The following is a 24668-nucleotide window of genomic DNA, read 5'->3' on the forward strand; positions in this document are numbered from 1 at the left end:
AGAAAGGAAGGGAAAAAGACAGGGAGGGGGGAGAGAGAGGGAGAGAGAGGGAAAGAGAGGGAGAGAGGTCATGGAGAGTGTGTGTGTGTGTGTATACGTGTACATGGGGAGAGGGGAGGGAGAAAGGAAGGGAAAAGACAGATAGAGGGGGAGAGAGGGAGAGAGAGGGAAAGAGAGAGGGAGAGAGGTCATGGAGAAGTGCTGAGGAGTCCAGTCTGGTCACATTTCCCAGCGAGGGATGCTGAAGTGTCCCTTGAGGTATGAATCTCGTTCTTTGTTATGACTAATTCAAAAGCCAGATGTGCTTTTGGAATCTCAGCACTTAGCAGTACAAAGGCACAAGGATTAAAAGTTTCAGGCCAGCCTGAACTATATAGAAAGGACCAGTATCAAAATGAGACAGAGAGAGAAAGAGGGGAGAATGGAGAGATGGGGGGGAGAGAGAGAGAGAGAGAGAGAGAGAGAGAGAGAGAGAGAGAGAATGAGAATGAAGGAATTATTGTTTAGAGTGGGGATTTCTTAATACATTTTATTGCCTTTTAGTCCTCAGGACTGGCCTCAAGATTTTGTATATGCTATATCTCTGGTCTGCAGTAATTTAATAGTTACATATTGGTTAAGTTGCATAACATTTATATCAAGATTACATGCAGCCATCATTAGTCAAGGAAGGCTAATATACAAAATATATAAGGAACTCAAAGGGAAAGATAACTAGAGATCAAGAAAACAAATAACCCAATTAAAAAGGGGGTACTGATCTAAACAGAGAATCTCAAAAGAGGTAGCTCAAATGGCTGAGAAACACTTAACTGTTTAACAGCCTTAGTCATCAGGAAAAGCAAATCCAAACTTCTTTGAATTTTCATCTTATACCCATCAGAATGGATAAGATCAATAAAACAAATGACAGCTCATTCTGGAGAGGAAGTAGAGTAAGGAGATTGGTCATGCATTGCTACTGGGAACACAAACTTGTACAGTCACTATGGAAATCAGTGTGGCTGATCCCCAGAAAGATGGGAATCAATCCACCTTAAGATCCAGCTATACTACTCCTGGGCATATACCCAAAGGATACTTCATCCTACCATGGAGACATTTGCTCAGCCATGTTCATTGATGCTCTATAATAGCCAGAAATTAGAAACAACCTAGATGTCCCTCAACAGATGGATTGATGAAGAAAATGTGGTACATTTTCACATTGGAATAATAGCCATTTTTTAAAAAAAGACTTCATGAAATTTGCAGGTAAATAAATGAAACTAGAAAAAAAATCATCCTGAGTGAGGTAAACAAGATTCAGATAATATGTGTGTGTGTGTGTGTGTGTGTGTGTGTGTGTGTGTGTGTGTGTGTGCGCGCGCGTGTGCACATATGGGACGTATTCACTTATATTTGTATATTAGCTGTTAAACCAATGATAATCGAGCTACAATCTGTAGAACCACAGAGGGTAGGTATACAGTAAGAGACTGGGGGTGGACAAATAGATCCCACTAGGAAAGGGAAATAGAATAGTTATGGGTGGTTATGGGGGTGACTAAAAATGTGGAAGGCAAGAGAGGAGGGGGATGAGGGAGGGGATATGGGGACACACAACTAAAATTGAGTGCCATTTGAGGGGTGGCATGAAAACCTAATATAGGAGAAGCTTCACAAAATATATAAATATATGAAGGGATCTAAATGAAATTCTCAAATAACAGGGGAAGCACCAACTGAACATATCTTGTCACCAAATAAAGCTTCCAGTACCAGAACTTACATCTAATTGGCCAAATGGATTCATAGCTCCTCCACCCCCCCCAAAAAACTAGCTATTGCCAAGACTAAAGGTTGCTCTCCAGAAACTCATGACAAGGCCTCATTGCTGAAGAAAACACCAACTCAATTCAAAGAACACAGAATGTCAAACTGTGGCCTACAGAATGTTCACTCCTATGTTCCAGAATCTTTGGTACAGAAAGGTATTCTGCATGCTACCAAAAGAGACACAAAAACACCGTGCTAACACACATATATATATATGTGTGTGTGTGTATATATATATATACATATATATATATATATATGTATAATGGTAAAACAAAAACTAATCCATTGTAATAGAATAAAACAAACAAAAAGAAATGAGCTCCAAAAAAAAAAAAAAGCACATGAAACAGATGTAGATGCACAGACCAAATCTTTCATATAGTGAGAAATCCCATTAAAAAGACTAAATTGGAACCCATAAGTATGCATTTTGTAACCAGGGTGTATTATACAAGAAAAAAGAATAATTTTAATAAAGGGGGGAAATAAAACATTTCAAAAATTAATGAGTTAAAACTACCTGGCCAAAAAAGTATTTTATTAATTAATTATTTTATTTATTTACATCCAAAATGTTGCTTCCATCCTAGTCTTCCCTTGAAGAGTTCTTCATCCCATGCCCCAACCCCTTAGATTCATAGTTCTTATCGGGGAGAAAAACCTACATAAAAGCATTACTATAGCAAAATTTTACACCTAAAAGAAACAAACAAAACAAAACAAAACAAAAAAAAACCCTATTGTGATATGAGTAAAAGCAATAAAGAAGGGGTTAATATTAATAGGAGAGTGTGAACATCACAAAATATAGTCAGACAACTTTCTCATGTGTTCTGGGCTTAACAAATGGCCCACTGGGGACACAGCAAGCTTAGCATCTATTTTTATTGTTGTGCAAGAGCCTATCCTTCCACTGATTTCCCCTGAGTAATGTCAGTTATGCAAAACAAAGTATGAATACTATCCTATGGCAGCTCCCAGGAGCTCCAGCTCATGAATGCCCTTAGGGACCAATTTTTAAAGTCTTCAGCAATACAAGGGCATTTTCAGTGATGTGAACTCATCCTGTCTCCTATATGAAGACTCAGGCAACTCCACTAGATACACTAATGGTTTCTATATTGCTTATAATAAAATAAAGACAAACCCCTTCTGTATTAGTCCTTTTGAAATGCCATCACAAATGATCTAAACTGGGTGGGCTTAAGACAATGGATATTCATTCTTCACATTCCCAGATCCAAATCTGAATTGAAAGAGCATCTTCCCCTGAAAGCCCTGGGGAAATGAATCTTTCCTGGCTTCTTTCTAACTTACAGTGACTGCCAACCACCTGTCTGTTGTAGGCATAACCCCAGATCTCTTCCTGAATCTTCACAGCAAACATTCCCAGGGTGTCTGCCATGGGGTCTCCATGTCTGAACTCCCTCCTTTGAAGGATCCCAGTGGTCAAGGCTAGTGTGGTTTCATGGAACATTCCTGTTTCCTGACATGAATTTTGTGTGAATACTCTTCAACTTCTTCAACTCTATAAATATAGCCAACAAGTTTTTAGACTCAACAATTTTCAGATATTTTCCTTCTATAAATGGAGGTCTCTTTTGAAATATCACTAATCTACTATGATTAATCTAAATCTCAAACTTGTAGTAGTCAGCTATTCTAGTGTCTTATAACATCACTTAACATTGTTCAATCGGGGCTGGAGGGATGGCTTAGTGATCAAGAGCACTTACTACAGATTTTTGAAGAAGTACCAGGTAAGAGGTGAGTTCAAGTATTTCTCCCAGGACAGCTGCCATCCCTACAGAAAGCATTCAGAGGAGTTAGAAGAGGTGACAGGGACTTCAATGCAGTGTTAATTTTCTTCCAGTACTGACATGTTTCCTCCTACCCTTGCCCATCTCAGTGACTTGTGGTCTCTGTGGTGACTAAAGTTCCAGGGCAGGCTTCTGATCCACTCCTATGCTCCACTCCAGGGTTCAGTGAAGCCCAGCAATACTAGGTACCATGAAAGAGTCTATAGAGGGACTAGTTACTTGAAGTAGAGAGAGCATCTATAGAGGGAGCCTGGGACACTTGGAGTAAAGTTCCCTACCCCACTGTGGGAGGCTGCTCTTCCTGGTACACTTGAAGCAAAGTTGCTCCCCTGAGGGAGGCTGCTCCAGGGACCTGGAGTTGTCACTTCCTGCTGGAAGCTGGAGACTCAGAAGCTCTCCCTCCTGGGGCATCAGACAAAGGCTGCTATTTGCTGGGTGCTGGTAGCAGGCTGTACAGGTGAATCTTGCAGTTGCCTGTGGTAGGAGAGCATCCTGCATCCATGAATGATTCCATGATTCTTCTAAGGATGGCTGATCTGATGGTCTCAGGGCCAGGCGTCATCTAATGCGATGCTGATATTCTGAACAGACACTCTGCCTGAAGAACACTTGGCCCTAGATGATCTCTTTCATCATACCCAAATGGATTATCTCTATAGAATATATCTGTAGACCATATCATAGAGCAGGATCCTGAGGCCAGACCACTGCTGGACTACCATGATAGCAATAGGGACCAGATGGTTTTACAAAAATTCTGCCTGGGTTTGGTTTCCTGCTCTTCTTCCCTGTTCCCATCCCCCACTTTCTATGAATGATGCCATAGAAGACACTACAGGGCCAATTGATGAGCTACCTGCCCATTTTCTTCCTCCTTCCTTTTTTGTTTCTACTTTTCAAAGCTAAGCTCTCACACAGAATGCACAACCAATGCAACAACCGGAGAAGCCATATATTTGTGTACAGTCAGCATGGTAGCCTGCAACAGGATTGTAGTTCATGCAATTAAAAGAAAATAGCTTTAAGTTATTTTATGTGTTGGGGTGTTTTGTTCTGTTTTTGAAAGATGGCACATTCTAGCCTGGAAGTCGATGTTCATTCATTCATTCATTCATTTGGCTACCTTCTTGTTCCAAGCTTCCTCTGGCTGTTGACCTAGGATTTTATTTTCATGTTCTCTTTCTTTTTCCTCTCCTGACTTGGAGACCTTTTGGGGAGAACTGTAACACTTGCTGGGGTGATGGGACTCTGATGGGACAGCTGCTATAGCTCACTTCTGTGTGGGACTCTCTGGATTGGTCTGGGATCTGCTTGGGAAGGGGCATTGCTGACTGTGTACAGAACGCAGAAAGGGAATTGAGGCATGGTATATCTTCCAGACTCTCAGGGATCGCACTTTGAATAGCATGTAGCCTACTGCTTTTATCTGAGTGAAATACTATATAGCAAATAAAAACTATTATCTTAACAATATAAACAGATAAAAAGAGCTCTTCCTGCTCCTGCAGAGGACCTGAGTTTGGTTCCCAGCGCCACTCTCATTCTCCTGCATCAGGTGGCTCACAACTACTTGTAGCTCCAGTTGTCACTCTCAGACCTCCCTGGGCATGTGCACCCAGGTAATGCATATAAACACACATGGGCACACACATATGCATAATGAACAAAACAAACTAACAAATCTTTAAAAAGGAAAGCGCAATTCTCAGTTAAGGCTGGGGAGATAGCTCAGCAGTATTAATAGCTTACTGCACAGGCCTAAGGATAGCAGTTCACATCCCAGGACCCACATCAATACAGTGATGTGAGATCACATGAATACAGAGTTCAAGTGAGAGATCCTGGCTCAGTGTATAAGTTGAGAAGCAACTGAGGAAGACAACTGAGTTCAACCCCTATTCCTTTGAGAACATTGCATATAATACACACACATACATACACATATACACTCTCACACATACATATATATATACATATATACACACATATACACACTCACACACATACACACCCGCATGCATATATAAACTTTCACATACTTCTACAGACATATACACACACACATACATACATACATACACTTATAAATATAGACACACATATTTATATATACATACATACATACATACATACACACATTCATACATACGCATACTCACACATGTAAATACATACACACACATATACACATACACACATGCTCACATACGTATACACACATACACACTCACATACATATACACATGTATACATATGCATATACACACACATATACACACTCACATATATACACACACATAGACACACATATGAATATAGACATGCACACATATATATATATACACATATACACACTCACATAATATATACACTTATGTACACACATACACATTTACATACACACATATAAAACATATACACATGCACATACATACAGATATACACACACATTTTTTCCTCTCTATCTCTCACATACACACATATACAGACACACACACACCAAGTACTCATTTTTACCAAATAATATGAGAAAGCAGATCTCCCATTCTATTATTAAGTCAAATTTGGATTCTCTTCCAAATCAAGAGAAATTCTTCTTCAGTTGTCTTATACTGCTACTGAAAGTTTTAAGTTCCTGTGAAGAGCTTCTCTGTAATAAATTACTGGAATGTAAAGATGGCTCTTACCAGGTTCACCCAGATGTGGTTCTAAAGTGGGAGAATGGAAAATTGACTTGGGCCACATACTCTGACTATGTAATTATAAACCCACAAAATTATAACTATCTCTAGGAAACTACCACATCATAGTATCTTTTTATAAATAATAAAATTTCAATGTGTTCCACTACATGGAGTGTTTAGCATAAAAGATATATATTACTTGAAACCATATACTTTATTGGATATTCGAATATGAACAAGATGATAAAGACGCATGGCAAAAAATACTTATTAGGCATCCCTAAAATAAAGGAAGAAAACTATTTTTGCTAGTTTTTTTCTTATGAAAGAATAATATGAAGGGAAAGGAAGGGGAGAGGAGGGGAGAAGGGAGGGAAAGGAAGGGAGGGAGATGAGGGAAGGGGAGGGAAGCAGGCATAATGTCCCTCTCCCATGTGGTGCAGCTTTGAGAGGTACAGGCAGCAAGGTCAGTAGCTCACAACCATCCTTGGCTACATAGGAAGTTTAAAGTCAGCCTTGTTTTCAAGACCCTCTGTCAATAGATCAAAAGTAAGTAAGAAAATAAAGGAATGCATTAACAGAAGTATTGTAACTATTTGAGAATCTGAAGTAATGAGGAAGATGAAAATTGCTTTTTTTCTCTGCTTTTCCCCTGTTTTTATTTCACTTTAATTTCATCTCCATTTTATCATTCTTCTGTCTACTACTTCTTTGTAGAAGGAAAGATAAAGAGGTTCTTTCTGGCAGCCAAGTACAGGTTCCCTTGCAGCATCTCCCTTCCTTCCTGCATTCTAGGTGCTAAAACATTCAAGTCCCACCTCCCCTCCCTGAATGACTATGGAGTTGCCTGGGACAGAGTCAGACACAATATTGCCTTACTAAGGAGAGGAAGAACTCCTCAGTGTCAATGGAGAAAGGCAAGTAGACATTCAATTTTGTATTGGATTTTGAAAGATGCTGAGCATCAAAAAAGGTGCTTTTATTCCTAAACTGTCCAAGAGGCATGAGTTGATCATTCATCTTACTGTCACTATTTTCCTTTAAAATGAAGGAGGGGACGTGAATCAACCTACCTCTTGATTTCCTGATCTATAAGCTATCTTAAACTTAAAGATTACCAACATTTTTACTCCTTTTAAGTACCAGGCCCACGTATCAATTCTTTAGATATCTTGTAAACTGCACTTGCCATAAAGGAATAAAAATTCAAACCAACAAAATATATGATTAAAACTTTTAGAGTGCTAAATATAAAAAATTTAAACAATTGAAAGTTACTTCTAATGGTGTAAATAATTTATGAGTCCAGAGCTTAAGTAATCTAATATATGTATCCAACACTCCAGGATGCTGCTACAATGTAGCTTAGGAGTGCACTATAGCTGGGATCACTGGTGCACACCTGTTAGATCTGCACTCAGGGATTAAGGAGAGAGGCTCTTTTAAGCTCAGAATTTTAAGACTATACATCTAGACTGTCTCAAAAATAAAAATAAAAGAGATGAAAAAGAAAAAGAATAAGTTTACATAGTTGGATGTTGGCTGTTTACAGAAAAATAGAATGAACAAAGGAAAACTGGTATTTAGTAGGTTAAAGATTAAATTTATTGAGCCACACAAAGCATGATTAGTTTTTTAAGTTAGTTTGGTTGTAGTTTTTCTTGTTTCATTTCTATGAGACAAGGTCTTACTAAGTACCCCAGGCTATCATGGGACTTGCTGTATACACTGGACTGGCCACACGTTTGTCGTAACCTTCTTGCCTCTTCCTTTTGACTTGCAGGTACACATCACTGAGTCTCTTGTGGAAATAAAAATATCAGTAGAAGGAAATCACAGAGATAGGAGGAGAAATTATTGGAAAGAAAACAACAGCAAAATAAAAGTTTTTTGTTTTGATTTGTTTTTTTAGAGCTTTAGTGTAGAAAATTGAGTCAGTTGGACCCTTGATAAATTACTATCCAAAATGCCTATAAACATTCAAACTGTTTGATACCTAGGGTACTGATTTTCTGGTTTTTACTATGTGTTTTTATTTTTATAATAATACTCACTGGAAAGCAAGAATTTAATAATGAACAAGAACACAACTATATCTTAGAATGACATCAAGAGAAGTGTGTGTGTGTGTGTGTGTGTGTGTGTGTGTGTGTGTGGTATTTAAAGCTAGGTAAAGTAACTTCCTGTTTGATTGTAATTACTCTAACAGTGCACTCTGACACAAAAAGAAATTGCCAAGAATAGACTGGAAGACACTTCATAATGAAAAGATTGGTTTCAGAAACAAAATAGAAAAGTTACTTTTGCTATATTAGATTTATACACAAAACACAATTAGTTGGTGCTACTTTGAGATATATATGTATATATATATATATATATATATATAATTTACAGGAAATGGGGGGATAAATAATTAAAAGATATCTTTAACTCCTTAAAGACAAGTTTCATGAGGGCAAGAACTGCATTATGTACTGCATACTGCTGTACTGTATGGATGACCAGTACTCTCTTCATGTTTACGGGAGGAATAAGAATTGCAGAGAATCTGAGAAACATCTTTTAGGTCCTGTAGATAAGATCTTGAACATTAACAAATGAAATAATTCTTTTGGCAAAGAGAAACTTTTCACTAGAAAGAAAAAAAGAGGGACTTCCTACTAAAGAGCTTGCAAGCGAAGCTTGGGAGGAAACTCACGCTGACAGCAGCTGTCACTTCATTTTCTGTACGCCTGGCACTAAGATACCTGACCTGCATCCACTAGTAATAGGCCAATATATTTTCTTTAGGGTACCGAGTTAAGATGAGTCATAATCTTTGTAACTCCATTAAGGCAGCTGATGCATTATACATGATAATGGACCTACAGCTACCTTGCTTTAGTCCAAAGAAAAAGGAAATTTACTTAATCCCCAAAGAATTATTTTTCCTACAACTCAAGGAGAATCAAATCGTGAAATCTGAGACCTTCCTGAACCACACTGATTACAGTATGGTGGAGGAGCATATGTTTGCACAAGCCTGCCAGAGAGGAAGTGTACACCCCATCAAGCCCACAGAGGAGATGTGAAATACACAGATGCTTGGGAGTAGACAAAAAGTACAGCTAGCTCACTGACCTGAATAGCTAATGCATGTGAGGGAGGACCAAACATTTTCTCCATCCGTTTATTAGATTTGTGCAGCTCCTTTGTGTGTTGAAAAGAAAGGAGAGGGTGGGGGAGGAGGGTGGACATTTTAAAGCACTTTGGCAAGGATGTAATCAAATCTCTTCAAGTTTCTGGCAAGATGATGATATGTTTCAGCTTCATTACTCTTGTTCATAAAATTCCACATTTGCTCCAGATGCAGATAAATGTATATGTAGGCATGAGATGGGTTTGAGAACAGAGCATGTGTCTGCCATGTGCAAGGCAGCAACATATTTCAGACATAATGGCTTGGAAGCTACTATGTTCCCCTGTAATGAACAATGCACAATTTAACTTCTATAGAGAACAAAGCGGGACTAAAAATAGACGCATGAACAAATGGTTGAGAATATAGGGCATCCTTTGCAGGCACTTGGTCCTCTTTGGAAGGATGGAAATTTTCCTTAGAGAATAACCGAGACTCATCTGAGCCAATTACATCTCCATATTATGACTTACTAAATACAACTGTCAAAGGAGAAGTTCTTGAAGTCCTGGAGTCAAAAATATTACATTTTAATTCCTCCACTATTGTTGTTTCCAGAGAGACCTGGACTTTGTGGATAAAGCACAAATCATAGTACCAGACTTCTTGGCTCCGAATTCTTAAGCCAGTATATTTAACTCTGTGCTCAGTTTCTTCACAGGCAAACTGAAGACAACAAAGAAAAGACTGCTTAATGCATGTGTAAAACCTGCCCGCTAGGTCTAGTACGTAGCACATACTTGCACTATTCTAACTATAGTGAGTTCTTTCATTATTCCTCAGCCCAGTTACTACTATTAGTGTCAGGTCATCACATATCTTAGGTCAATATTAAGACAATAGGAACTCCGTAGTACTAACATTAGCATCATAGTAAGTATTAATTTGTAAAAATACATAATTTGGGGAAACATAAAATAAGAAAATAGCCTTTTTGTTTTCCTGGCAAGGTATCTCTATGTAGCCCTCAATGACCTGAAACCCACTCTGTAGACCAGGTTGGCCCAAACTCACAGAGAGCCACCTGCTGGGATTAAAGGGGTAGGCCACCATAGCTGCCCTAACCATCATATAACACCATTCAGAACAAGTGTTTCATTTACTGGAGAAAACATGCTAACAGTAGCCTCTCTGAGGGAGCACAGTGGGTTTATATTAGGCAGGAAAAGCCATTAACTCTCCCAAGCAACTAGCAATAAATAACTGGACTCATACTTTCCCCTAAAACAAGACTTAGTTTGAAGCCTGAGTTAGTAGAAAGCCCATTAAAGTTCACTCTTCCTACAGGACGCCGCAGATAGTAAATAATGAACTAAAGAATTCACTGCCCCAAGACTCTAATTCACTGATCACCAAAACGGTTTAGTCCAGCTATACTTTTATTGAGGATTTTAAAATACCTTTGGAAAATAACATGGTTCTTGCACTAGTAGCAGAGAAAACTGATTCATTCATTCAAACAAAAGTGTTTTAAAGATGAGTGTCAGGTCAGGACCCAAAGGACAAGGCTTCCAGGACTGGCCCTATTTGCTATTATGAGTGTTTATAAATAAAGAGATACTAGAACTGAACCCCTCTGTCATCTACCATGAAGTTTAATTCAATTTTTTTATTTATTAAATGGTCATAGATTAAACCTACTTTACAATTGTCATTTGGAAAGTGTACATCTCATTCTTACAGAATCATTCTATATTGTACACACACACACACACACACACACACACATACACACACACAAATGCTAGGTGTACTGATTCATGTCTGCAATCCCAGCACTGGGAAGATGAAGGTAATCAGAGTAGACATTTAATATCAACCTCAGGTACAGACTGAGTTCAAAGCCAGCCAGGGTCACATGAGCCTCCGTTTCAAAAATTAAAAATAAGAATAATAATTCCTTCCTAGGAGCCAAGTGCAGTAACTCATGCTTGCAATCCCATCACTTGGGAAGTAGAAGTAGTGGACTCCTAACAACTCCTAAGTTGAGATCCACTTGGACCACATCGTGAGGTCCAGGTTACTGTGAGCTACATAGTGAGGCCTTGTCTTGATCCAAGGGGACAGGGGTAGAAGAGTAAGTAAGGCAGATGGGGAGTTGGGGAGGAAAAAGTAATAATAAGGATTTTTTTTAAGCCATATGGAAACTTACTATCTTATAACCTCTTGAATACATATGCATTCATATAAATGATTTTAATTAAACTTACCCCATACAGGGGATAATACAGGTCCCAGAAGCCAACGATCATCAAATGAAAAGCCCAGGATCAGGGATGGGCTACTCTCCTTAAGCTGTTGGCCAGAGCTGTCCCACACACTGCCAAAATAATACAGGCCATTGGTTCTGTCTTTGATTTCCCACTAGAACTTGATAGGAAGACCCTATGAAGTTACCACATACTTTGTCCATAGTATACAGAGAAATAAAGTTGGTACTGACTAGAAGTTTTTTTTCTGATGGCTAGATTTCATAAAACCAGAATGTGCTAATCTTAAATGGAATACAATGTTCATTTACATATCTTTTTGGTTTTTCAGTTTGGAAAAACAGATTTAATGGCAGTTACACTTGCTCAGTCATTAGCCCACAATGGTAACCTGAAGATTTTCCATTCTGGATTCACGTGGGGCACGTGGCTATGCATGTCATGACTTGAATCTCCCAAACCTGAATGTGCCTTTTGTCCTGCAATAAAGCTCTGCTCTCAGAATTCAAGCTCAGTACTAAGAGTGTTTAACCCAAATCTTCCAGAAACTGCACCTTAAAAAAATGTCACTGCACATTCCAATACATGGTAGCTACACTTGCCAAATATCCCTATCATGGCTTCATTCATTATCTGAAATCATTTTATACACTTTGCATACATATACTTTGCTAAAGAATTTAGGATCCAGGGCTGGGGACAGAGGTCAGTACAGAGAGCACCTCCAAGGACTGAGGACCTTCGGTTAATATTCCCTACCAGCCAGCCTTAGAAATGCACATCTCTGAATTCCTTCCACTTGGATGGCCGCCTCCCTATCTCCACACAGCCCAGGATTTAAATTTAAGCTTAAGTAACAGCTCCTATAAATAGATCCATTTTTTTTATTCCTTTCTAAAATCATCTCCCCAGCCCATATGACTCAGTGACTCTTAAGGTAACTTAGTATTATCCAAGAGTCTGGAAAAGCTACTGCATTTAGAATTCTAGACAAGAAAACACATGTCTCAAATATAAGATAAAGTTGTAAGAGAGGTATCTTAGAAAAGGAAGGCAGTTGCTATGTTCTTTAAGAGAAAGGAAGAGAGACAGAGACAGAGAGAATCAAAACAGAAAATGGTTTAGTAAGCTAGACATGAAGGCACACACATCAGCAGGATGTATCAGGAAAACTGTGCTCAAGGCCAGCCTAAGCTACATAGTAAAGCCTGTAAGAAAGAGAGGAGAGAAAGAAAAGAAAGAAGGGGTTAGGGAAGGGAAAGAGGGAAAGGTAGAGAAGGGTAGGGTTGAAGGGAATAGTCTGGCCTAGTTCATTTGGCATTGCATCTCAAAGGCAGATTTCAAAATTGAAGATACACTAAAAAGCTACTTGAGAAAAAGACATCTGTCTGCTTACAATAGACACAATGGTGAGGATGCCTCTATGTCAATACAAGCAGCAAAAGTCACTTTATACCGGAGTTCAGTTTCTCTTTCCTACTTAATGGCTTACTTACTGTTCTTGATCAGGATTCTGAAGGATTAAAGCAATTTTGAGAGTCGGTCAGGAAACTCCATGTCTAAGACAAGCAAAAGCTGACTGACTCCTATGTTCATCTTTTATGCTGTTAACAAATTTATTTCTAAGATGCACTAACTGGTAAATACCTAAGTTTGTACTTCCTAGGCTCAAAAAGAAACAATTCAAGTATTTTTTTTTGTACCATTCAATTCTATGAGACAATCTCAGTGAAATTTGAGTTGCATATAAAAGAACACATGAGCTAATGATCCTGTTATTAGGTTTTAAAAAGTAGAAATAATAAGATGTCATGAGACAATGACGTCTTTGATTCAAATTCTATCATTAATGAACACTGGTTGTATTTGGCTTAAGAAAGGTGTCTACAACACCGCATCTTTTTTTCACAAATAAAACACCTTAAGATACACATCCAAAATGCTATTCCTTCAGCACACGGGAAGATTTTGAATTGCTAGAAGGTTAGGAACTGTGTTTCTTGGAGAGGAATCTAGAAAAGGAGACAGAGAAATCTTAAGTGCAGTGGAGATCGTGAGCAGTTTTCTACTGGTGCTGCTTAGGTTCATGGAAAATACAAAATTAGGAAAATGACGGTTGTCCTGACAGTCACCACATTTATTGTTTCTGAGTGTTTTCTCACAACTGTCCTTACAGAATCTTTTCCTGTCACTTATTCAGTAAAGAAAAAAAAAATAGGGCAAGATTTCAAAGAGGAAAGAAATGAACTAAAAATCTGATTTAGGAAAATGAATGCTAAAGGAATTTAGTTATACTGGCGCCTTCAGGAAGCTCATATTATGCCAAAGAGGAGATATTTAGTGGTGGGGCAGGAAGATCTATGGATAAAGGCAATTGCTGCAAAGACTGACTATCTGAGTTCAGTTCCTAAGACCCCAGAAGGTGGAGTGAGAGAACAGAGTCCTTCCTACAAGTCATCTTGTACCTCCAGTGCTCTCAGGCATGGGGATGTGTGTGTATGCGTGCATGTATACACATACATACATGTACACATGTACACACACACACATGCAGAATAAAGAAACCTTTCCAACACTACTACTATGGAAGGAAGATGGTCTTAGAAAGCCTCAGACATTCTCTTTGTTTCTGTCTCCAGAAACAAGGGCTATTTGAGTTTGCCTTAAATATGTTTAATGTAAATTACAATATATGTCCTCAGAGTAAAAGGCTCCTCAGTGTCTCAGTAAGTGCCCTGCTGTTGAATACTTTCCCCTGACACCTGCTCCCCATCACACAGCACTTTCCTCCATCCCCTTACACATTCCAGACATTCACCTTGACCCACACTCCTTTGTATGTGTCTTCATCTTTTTCCTGCTGCTGAGAACCCAATTAAGACTCTGAAGCCATAATTCCTGGTGGGTTTCAAATGCACCCAAGTCAGAGACTAGCAGCCAGTTAGGTGCCAGCCGAAGTCAGTACAACCTTTACACACCTAACCAAACTGTTAAGAATTCTAACACAAAGGCAAGCAGGAAGAACTATATTTACAAATAACTAGTGCTACTAAAAATTGACACTCATTGGCTGTTGCATTTGTTATTATCAGCTGAGATAAAAGAACTGAACAAAAATACTATCAGAACTAACGATACAAGTGAATGACCATTCTATCTATTTATTACCTATCACATTAGTGGTAGATAATAAATCACATGTCCACAGCAATGCTTACTTTGCTTTTGACCCCCAGGAAATCCACCCCCTTAGCCACTAGTACAAGTTCCTGGTGCATGAAAATGTTTCTCCATTCCACACTTACAATTCGAACATATGTGCTAGAGCTATTTTCCCAAGATGCTCATGTAAGGGAAATGAAGCAGGAACTGAGAATTCAGAAAAACTAACTGAAGTTCATTTAACCCAAGCTGGGAAAAAACCTACAGGGTCTTTGGATAAATTTATTATGTTAGCTTGTGGATTAAAGATAATAAAGTCATTGTTATTAGAAACCGCCAAAATCAGTTACGTCTTCATATGAAAAGGAATAATAAAATCCATTTCAGCTTTTCATAGCCCTCCTAATTTATGTACTCCAGCCTATTGATAAACAATCAGTAGAAGGTTTGGCCATGAAATTAGTTAATCTAGGCTCAAGCTGCAGCTATGAACCTCTCTGTAAAGCAGGATAACAATTATACTGATGATCAGAGATCACTGTGAGGGTGGAACACGAATAGGTATGTGTATGACCATACCATTATCATCAATAAAAGTTAGTCATTAACATTATGAATATTATAATGTTGTGCCCATGTAACCGGAAATTTCAGCTACGCATAATACCAACAGATTCATTTCAGTCCTAAGACTACTACCTCAGAAACAAACAAACAAATAAGTACCAAAAAGAACAATAACAAACCCTGTAACTTAAAACTAGTAAACTGTGTGGTTTGGAATGTGTTGTCACTGTTCATTGCTTCCGTTTTCCTCTCTCCCAAATCCAAAGTTGCCATTCTCCACACTCAAAACTGAAAACTTCCTTCCCACTATATTCTAATTCGTAAATGCTTTCCATTTTTTGATGCCAGGCATAGTGGCTCATGCCAGTATTTGAGCTCTTGGAAGGCTGAGGCAGAATGAATGATGTGCACTTGAGACCAGCCCAGACTACAGAGTGTCATTTTCTCAAAATACAAAACTATTAAAAAATATGCATATAAATGCATACATCTATACAATTCTTCATACGAATTAACATTGGATGAGCTTAGACTTAAATTCCAAAGCGGTCTGTCACTTTGTAATTCGTCTTGGGCACAACTTAAAACTTCACTCATTCTTACTTGTACCCCTTATAAAAAAAGATAATATATATCTAAGGAACATTTATATTGATTATGTCTCCAACAAACATCAGCTACCATTATTTATAAGGGAAACAAATTAATTAGAACACAGGTGTAGACATAAAACAATTAAATAAGTTCATATCAAACACAAAATACCTATGCTCTATTAAACACAGGGTTACATTTAGAACTCCTTTTTATACTTATTGTGAGAGGTCTTTGAACTTCAATGTGTATGAGTATGCATATACAGGCACATGCTGTGCAGGTAAAGGCCAGAGGCTGATGTGGGATCTTCTTAATCATTTTGAGCTGGAGTCTGAGACTCGAAAAATATGGAGCTGAACAGTTACACTTAGCTGGCCACCAGCCCCGAAATCACCTCATCTGACAGATGCCAGGTGTGTGCCTCCAGCCTGGCTTTTCACCTAGGTTCAGAACTCAAGCCCTCATGCTTGCAATGGTAGCTATTTTACTGACTGAGCCATCTCCCTCAATCCTGGAACTTAGTTTTGAAATTAAATAAATAAATAAAAAAGTTAAGGATGAAGGTTTGTCTTATTAAAAAGAATAAAAATATGTATCTCTTTTATACATAAGGATATTTTATAGCCTTGGAGAGAGAAGGTATAAGAACAGGTATTACAGAACTTTAAAATCAGTGTTGTGTAGGATAAAACTGCATTCAATAAAACCTAAAAGACCCTAAAGGCAAAATCAACTGTTCTATTAAAGATAATCATCAAGGTGTATTTTACTTGCCCTAATGTAAAATTATAGTCAACACTAAAATCTAGATAGTGAGAAACTGTACAAGATAATTTCATTTCCTCAACAAGTAAGTCATAAAGAGCAAAAAGATAAAATAAATTTGAGACACTTTAAACGCAAATAGACAAAACTAAACTAAACAGCCGCTTTGGTGATGGAACCATAAATGACGGTGATAAGAGGGCCAGGAGCTGGGCAGGGGGTTGGAAGAGGAGGTAGGACAAAGCAACACGTGGGCTTGCTGACCAGGCTCCACAGCTCGAACTGGATGGAAGTTAGAAGGTGACTCATCAGCTCTTACCTGTTTATGTGCATCTCTGTCTTTGAATTATATATTTTAACATTTTTAAATTAAAAATTACAGTTTTAAAGCTAACCAAAGCAGCAATTTCATTTTTATGTAAATGTACTCCTCCCTATACATTCATATTCATACCCCAACTTGAATGTACTACCCTTAATTTTACACTTGATTGTTCTACGACAACTGACCTGAGCCTCCTAAGAGACTGACTGGTAGGTAGGGCATTCATTGAATCAGGCAGAGTTTTCAGTCAAGGATCACAGCTCAATTGGTAGAATGCCCATCTAGCAGGAATGAAGTCTGGGTCCCAAGCTCAGTGTTTAAACAGATTCCCCGCAAAGGAAGAAAAATTCACTTACTTTGTTTTCCACAACCTTGCCTCCATGTTCAATATGTCTCTCTACATAACCAGAGGACAGCAACTCGCTACAACAATAAAAGAGAAATAGCAATTAAAAAGAATCCTGCTGTTAAAGACAATTCAGTAATAGAGGTTGCTAAGCATGCTCCAGGCCCTGGGTTTGACTCCCAGTGCTTGGGGATGGGGGTTGGGGGGTTGGTTAGCCTTGAGTATATATCACATTTGAAAACTTGCATCAAGTTTACACATATTTCCTTTAATAATTCTTTAATTCAGATTTTTAACAAAATCAACATTTTTACAGAAAGGGAAAGAGGAAGGAAGGAAGGAGGGAGGGAGGGAATATGCTAGACAGCGAGTGCTTCTACAAAGATAGAAGCAGAACTGCTCCGCCACCTGTTATCCCATGGTGGAACACAGCCGATTCCCCCGCCCAGCACTGGCTCTAGGAAACTACAGAAACACAATCACTTTTTCAAAATATTTTAGTCTTGGTTAGTTAGTTTGTTTTTTTTACTACAGCTTTCTATCAAAAAATTTTAATTTGCACCTTACCATTTTTATGTATCATATATGTTTTTTCTCACAAATTATTAGTCTATTACACAGAAAAAGAAAGAGCAAAGAAAATGAGAACAAGCAGGAAATGGGCTGGCAAGATGGCTGAGTGGAAAAAAGACACTGGCTGCCAAGCCTGACAGCCTAACTTCCGTCCTGGCATCTACATAGTGGAAGTAGATAACTGACTCTCCCAAGTGTTCCTCTGACTGTCATGTGCACACTGACGTGCAAGCACTACACACACACACACACGCACACACACATACACACACACACACACACACAAACAAGAAATGAAAATCAAAGAATCGTAACATTTTGAAACTGTTTTTTCTTCTACAACCTTCTTATATGACTGGATATTCATATAATTATCTATTTGTTTAGTTCAGTTTATGTGTATTGGTGCTTTGCCTGCATGTATGTCTGTGTACTACATACATGCAGTGCCCATGGAGGCCAGAAGAGAATGTAAGATCCCATGAAATTCAACTTAGAGTTGTGGCCTGCCATGTGGGTACGGTGATAGGATCCAGGCCCTTTAGAAGAGTATCCAGTGTTCTTACCTGCTGAGCCATCTTGCATAAGGGAACCTACTATAGAAGCTTTCTAAAATACATACCTGTACAAAGTGAATTTAGATAGAGTTAAATACAATGGGAAGAGAGACTGACCCAAATGGACATCATACGCTACCAAAAAGAATCCCCTGGACCAAGAATGGGTTCTATCCTTTTCCGGTCATTGTCAAAGGAGTTCTCAGTGTTGAGATTTTGTACCTAAAAACATCACAGTCTATTGCCAATGCTATTGGTTAATCTCCACAACCTGTTGCTGAAGACACCACATATATGTCATTGGACAGGGAAAAATTGAGCTTAGAATCTACTAGAAGCTTCATCCATACTAACTAGAATTCATAGTACTATAGGGAAACATGCTACCAAGGGGGGAAACAATATTCTGACCCAGCGAGACATCTGCCCACTCCCCGGATTACACTTTCCTATTAGCTTTATGGGAGATCTCACTAAGGGATGCTACGTTGTATGTTGCAGATTTTAAAAAAGCCTAAAACGTTAATTAAACTATAAAGACATTTGTCATCTTATTAAAAATTTCAGGACTACAAGTGAATTTTCAGTGAACATTGAACACTTTTAAATGGAATAAACTTGAGCCTTAAATTATGTATAGAAAAACCTTTGGGATACATACTTCAAGTATGGATGGGTAGGTAATGGGCAACTTGTGTTATATATAGGCAGAATTCGCAGAATGACACCTATCTGTGGATTTATCCAATAGCTGAAAGAGTAAGCATTGCATAAACAATTACAAATAGTAGTTTTTCTCCTTTTTGAGGTACGTATAGTCTCGTGTACAACTGATAACAAGGAAGGCAGATGCAGCAGTGAGAGAAATAGCCATGGAATACTGTACCCCTCAGAATGAGCTGGTGGTCTCTCTCCCCAGCATATGCCATATTCTGAGAACACTAAACTGGCTATCTCTCTGGACTCTGACTGAGTGCCTAAATTGATTCATCTTCAGTTTAAGGGTTACTTTGATTTGTGGAATTCTGTTCTACCTCTGAGACAGCTTTACCTGGAGGCTTCCCTTGGCCACACCCAAGTCTGTACACGTGGCAGCTCAGCATCACTGATACTTTGGGTACTTTCTTCCCTAAAATGAGTTGTTGTTGCTTTACGTGTATGGGTGCTTTGCCTTTATAGATGTCTGTGTATCATATGTATGCCAGGTCCTGGCAGAGGCCCAAAGAGGGCATCAGATCCCCTGGAGCTGGAGTTACAGATATTTGTGACCCATGCTGTGGGCGCTAGGAACTGAATTCAGGTCCTCTAGAAGAACAGCCAGTGCTCTTAACTGGCTGAGCCATCTCTCCAGCCCCAAGAGAATTTTCGGCTTTCTGCTCTGCCATCAATCAGTGTAATGGTTGGCCTGTCCTCTTAATTGGCTTCTCTAATGGTCCTAATGTAGCTGCTGCAATTTCTAAGAACATGATGAAGGCAAATATAATCCCAAGACTTAGCAGAAGGAAGGAAGGAAAGAAGGAAGAAAGGAAGGAAGGAAGGAAGGAAGGAAGGAAGGAAGGAAGGAAGGAAGGAAGGAAGGAAGGAAGGAAGTCAGGCAAGCATCTACGCATTGCAGGAGGGCAGGTAAGCACGCCTGATGGTGTACACTTCTTTAAAAGGTAAGCAAATACTTTACAAAACTCATAGCTTTCATCTTTTCACGTCTTTTTCTAGAATTACATTACATGTCCCCACCTAAATTGATCCTTTGACAAGGACATTTATCACTAAATGCCAGTTTAGTCAAAATTCTCCATCCTGGAACACCATGAGCACTCAGAGTTGAATCGGATTAAGGGAAAGGCAGTAGAAAGAATGACTGTTGAATAGACAACCAACAGTAGTCTTTTTACTTCTTTTTTTTTTTTTTTTGAAGGTATATCAAATATTTCACACATTTCCAAGTGTTTCTGACAAAATGACATTGGTATTTTATAGACTTGCCTTAGACAAAACAGGGGATTGCAACAGTATTCACACCACACTTGCTTAACTCAACATGTACTATAAACAAGATAGGTGCTGGCCAGGTTTGTGCAGAAGGCTCCCCTGTGGCTTTGGTACACATATGACACAACTTTTCCGAAAGTGGGAAAGAAACACTCTCATATAGAGGCAATATTTAATCAGCCCAGCCAGCCAGCTTCCTGGTCTCTGGAATCTGAACTAGTGAATTATGGGAAGAGGAGGGAGGAAGCCATGGAGCTGATAAAGGAAACTGAAACTGCAAAGCAGAAAGAAGCAAAGGATACAGAATAGCGGATACCAGAATGCAAGACCCAGATCTCTGCAGGAAAAGTCCACGAATCTAGAACCATCCTGCACTGATGCTGTGTGTCTGTGTGTCTTATTCCCATCACTGTCACTAGGTAAATCTCCACCTTCAAGTCAATATTAATGAGATTAAAAATGGTCTTTAGATCTGGGCAGGGGTGGCACACACCTTTAATCCCAGCACTTGGGAGGCAGAGGCAGGCAGATTTCTGAATTCGAGGCCAGCCGGTTCTACAGAGTGAGTTCCAGGACAACCAGGGCTATACAGAGAAACACTGTCTCAAAAAAAAAAAAAAATGGTCTTTAGAAAAACAACAGTCATAGCAGCCATAATAATAATCTTAACTCCTTAAAAACAAATTTGAAGCCTTCTGAGTTTTCAAATGTCAAGGGTATATTTTCACTTGAATTATAAAATGTAAGCTATAAGACAGTATGAATCACAGCAAGACTAATTACATCAAAGAAAATCCCTCTGCTTAGGAATCACACAGCCTTTCCAATCAAGCATCCATAGCTACACGCACTGCTTGAAAAGGCCCCAGGTAATTTACACCAGAAACAGCTCAAGCAATTCTGTTTTTGTTTGCTTGTAGTATTGTGAAAGTATGCTGAGTATTATTATTGTAATGATTAGGCAGAAAAGGCTTCTATTGAAAATATCTCTGTTCCTTCTATTAAAATGTAAAATAATACCTACTACCATCAACAGAGTCTAAGTACATTTTCATAAAGTATCATGAAAGAAGAATCTTGGAGCTGGAGCATTGAGTCGGCAGTTAAGAACACTGGTAGCCCTTCCACAGGATTAGCACCCACATGGCAGCTTACAACTGTCTCTAATGGCAGTTCCAGGCCATCTGACACCCTCATACCAATGCACATTTAAAATGAAATTAAATAAATTATGTATATTAAAAAGTAAGAGTATGTTCTGAGTTCCATTCCTCTTTTCATTTCCATGCTATAATAAACCTAGAATAATTAAACAAATACAACATAAGTACTTTCAGTCATACCACAGAGCATGGTGACACATATCTGTAATCTAGGTATCCAAGAGGCTGAAACAGGAGGATTGCTGCAACTTTGAAACCAGTCTGGGCTACAGAGTAAACCGTCTCTTGAAAACCTGAGCAACAATCACAAACACCTTCTGTCAAAATAATGATGGTGCTCTGTTTCCTGGGAAACTATCATGAATCAGAAGCAGCTTGTAGAATACAAAATATTGGGGGCGGGGAGGATAAATATTTGATTTACTAGCTATATAACTTTGGTTAAAATTTTTAATCTTTATGATCATAATCCATCCATATTTAAAATAGAGATTATAAATTTGATGTGATAGCAAGCCTGCCTTTAAGTGATTTTACATGACTTTGATAATACTGATTTCAATCAATCTACTACCTATTCACTAATTTGTATTTTCAAATGTTTTCTCTAGAATTCCCAGTTGAAATGTTCTTTTTTTCTTTTTTTTTTTATTAGATGCTTTCTTATTTACAATATCTCCTTTCCCAGGTTCCCCTCCAAAATAAATAAATAAATAAATAAATAAATAAATAAATAAATAAATAAAAATAAGAAAAAAATAAAATAAAATAAAAAAGCTAAAACAATCCCCTGTTCCTTCCCCCCTCCCCCTGCTCACTATCCCACCCTCTCCTGCTTACTGGCCCTGGCATTCCCCTACACTGGGGCATAGAACCTTCACAGGGCCAAGGTCCTCTCTCCTCCCATTGATGACTGGCTTGGCCATCCTCTGCTATACACACGATGCTGGAGCCATGAGTCCCCCCCATGTGTACTATTTGCTTGGAGTTTTAGTCCCTGGGAGCTCTGAGGGTACTAGTTAGTTCATATTGTTATTCCTCCTAAGGAATACTATGTCCAATTTCCGGATGAACCGCCAAACTGATTTCCAGAGTGGTTGTATCAGTTTGCAATCCCACCAGCAATGCAGTAGTGTTCCTCTTTCTCCACAACCTCTCCAGCATCTGCTGTCACCTAAGTTTTTAATCCTAGCCATTCTGACTGGTGTGAGGTGAAATCTCAGGGTTGTTTTGATTTGCATTTCCCTGATGACTAGTTAAAATCTAGACTACTTTTTTATATTAAAAAAACAATGATCAGAGAGTAAAGCTAGGAGCCGCAAAGAACCATTCCCAAAAAAAGAGTCAAAACCTTAATCATTCCCAGTTAAGCATGGTGGTACATACTCCTAAAACAGCCTTGGGAGGCTGAGGCGAGGAGTATGGAGTTCAAGGCCAACTCTGGTGGTATAGTAAGAGTCGTTCTCCAAAATAAACAAATAAATAAATATCCTGACACAAAGAAAACACATTCTCTTTTACTAGAACAGGGGAAGCAGGCAGCAGACCTCTCTCAGTCTTAAGGGCTTCTGGGTAGAACCTATTTGCATGATTTGAACAGGATTCTCTTTTGCATTCACCTTGTCCTTATCTACCTTCATCTTGGGATTATACAGAAGGAGTAACTTATTTTAGGTTCAATGTTCATACCTAAGTTACCTTAGAAGCCTTCATGACACAGAGACTTGATCCAAATGCTGAGAACCCAACCCTTGAACTTTATCCTGATGCTATAACGGAATGAAGATTTTAGTTCCTCCTACATAGGCTGAAAATATAAGTACCTTGTGTCCAACAGATGTTATTGATTAAAGATGCCTATTTTCTTTACACTCCTCTCTCAATGAGGGTGAGATCATCTCCTCCCATATCTAAGTGGGCTCTTATTCAATTTGGAAGAAGTGATCCTCTGTATCATCTGTGATTCACAGCTTCTATTATGGAAATTCACATGGCAATCTCTTTTTTGAGTCATACCACTATGACGTCAGGAAACCCAAGAAACAACCAAAACTATGCACAAGGCAAAGAATCAATTCCTCACCAACAGCAACACCTGAATTCCCAGGCAACACTAGTACTGCTTTCTAACCACACAGCTGAGGTCCTTTGGGATTCTAGAAATGCTAGTGTCCCAGCAGGCACCACATGAAGTCCATCTGCATGGCCAATGTACAGAACCATGCAATGTAATAAACTCTAAGGCATAGATTGGTCATGCATTTGAGTCCCACACTTAGTAACGGTTATATTACAGAAAAACTGATATATTTTATTTGGAGTAACTCCCAAATATTTGAGAAAAAAATTACTTGGGGTAATATGAATATAAAAGAACCAGAAAATTTCCAAGATTATTATAAGCCATCTAGTATAGGGGTCACAATAAAGATCAAAGACATCATTAGATGTTTAGCTATAAAAAGCTTATTAGAACAACTTATGGAAACTTTTAAGAATCCAGATTTATTTTGCTTAGAATAAATAAATACTAAGCTGAGAACTTTTTAAAGTACTTTGACCTTACTTTTTATTCTGTATATCTTCTGTCAATCCCTACCAAATCATCTTCTCTCTCATGTATGTAGTTTTACTACTCTTTTTAATCAAGAATAATCATCCAGATACTTCTTAGGAGACAACTAACTAGCTGAGAATCCTCACTATACAGAAATGAGATGAAGTCCCTGAACCATTATAGCACCAAGAGTTAATTACCCATTCTTCAACTCAGTTTTATGCCAAAATTGTTATCTATTTCCTCAGTACATAATGACTAGTGTTTAAAAAATCCTGCTTTGGAGGCCTTCCTATACACAAAGGATAAAAAGGCAGAGAAAGAAATTAGTGAAACAACACCCTTCACAAT

General features: G+C 38.5%; 1 protein-coding gene and 1 pseudogene across 10 annotated transcripts in view; both read right to left on the reverse strand.

Annotated features, from left to right (window-relative positions):
• Window positions 1–24668, reverse strand: part of Adam22 (ADAM metallopeptidase domain 22) — a 233357-nt gene that overhangs the window by 99070 nt on the left and 109619 nt on the right. For all 10 annotated transcript variants that reach the window (XM_031379990.1, XM_031379989.1, XM_031379992.1 and 7 more), the window contains exon 4: window positions 17489–17555. In XM_031379990.1, coding sequence (XP_031235850.1) covers window positions 17489–17555 — 67 coding nt within the window. The remainder of the gene's footprint in view (window positions 1–17488; window positions 17556–24668) is intronic.
• On the reverse strand, window positions 3492–4323 carry LOC116097603 (annotated as a pseudogene).

The sequence above is a fragment of the Mastomys coucha genome, unplaced genomic scaffold, assembly GCF_008632895.1.
Source record: "Mastomys coucha isolate ucsf_1 unplaced genomic scaffold, UCSF_Mcou_1 pScaffold19, whole genome shotgun sequence".
In the NCBI taxonomy this organism is placed as follows: Eukaryota; Metazoa; Chordata; class Mammalia; order Rodentia; family Muridae; genus Mastomys; species Mastomys coucha.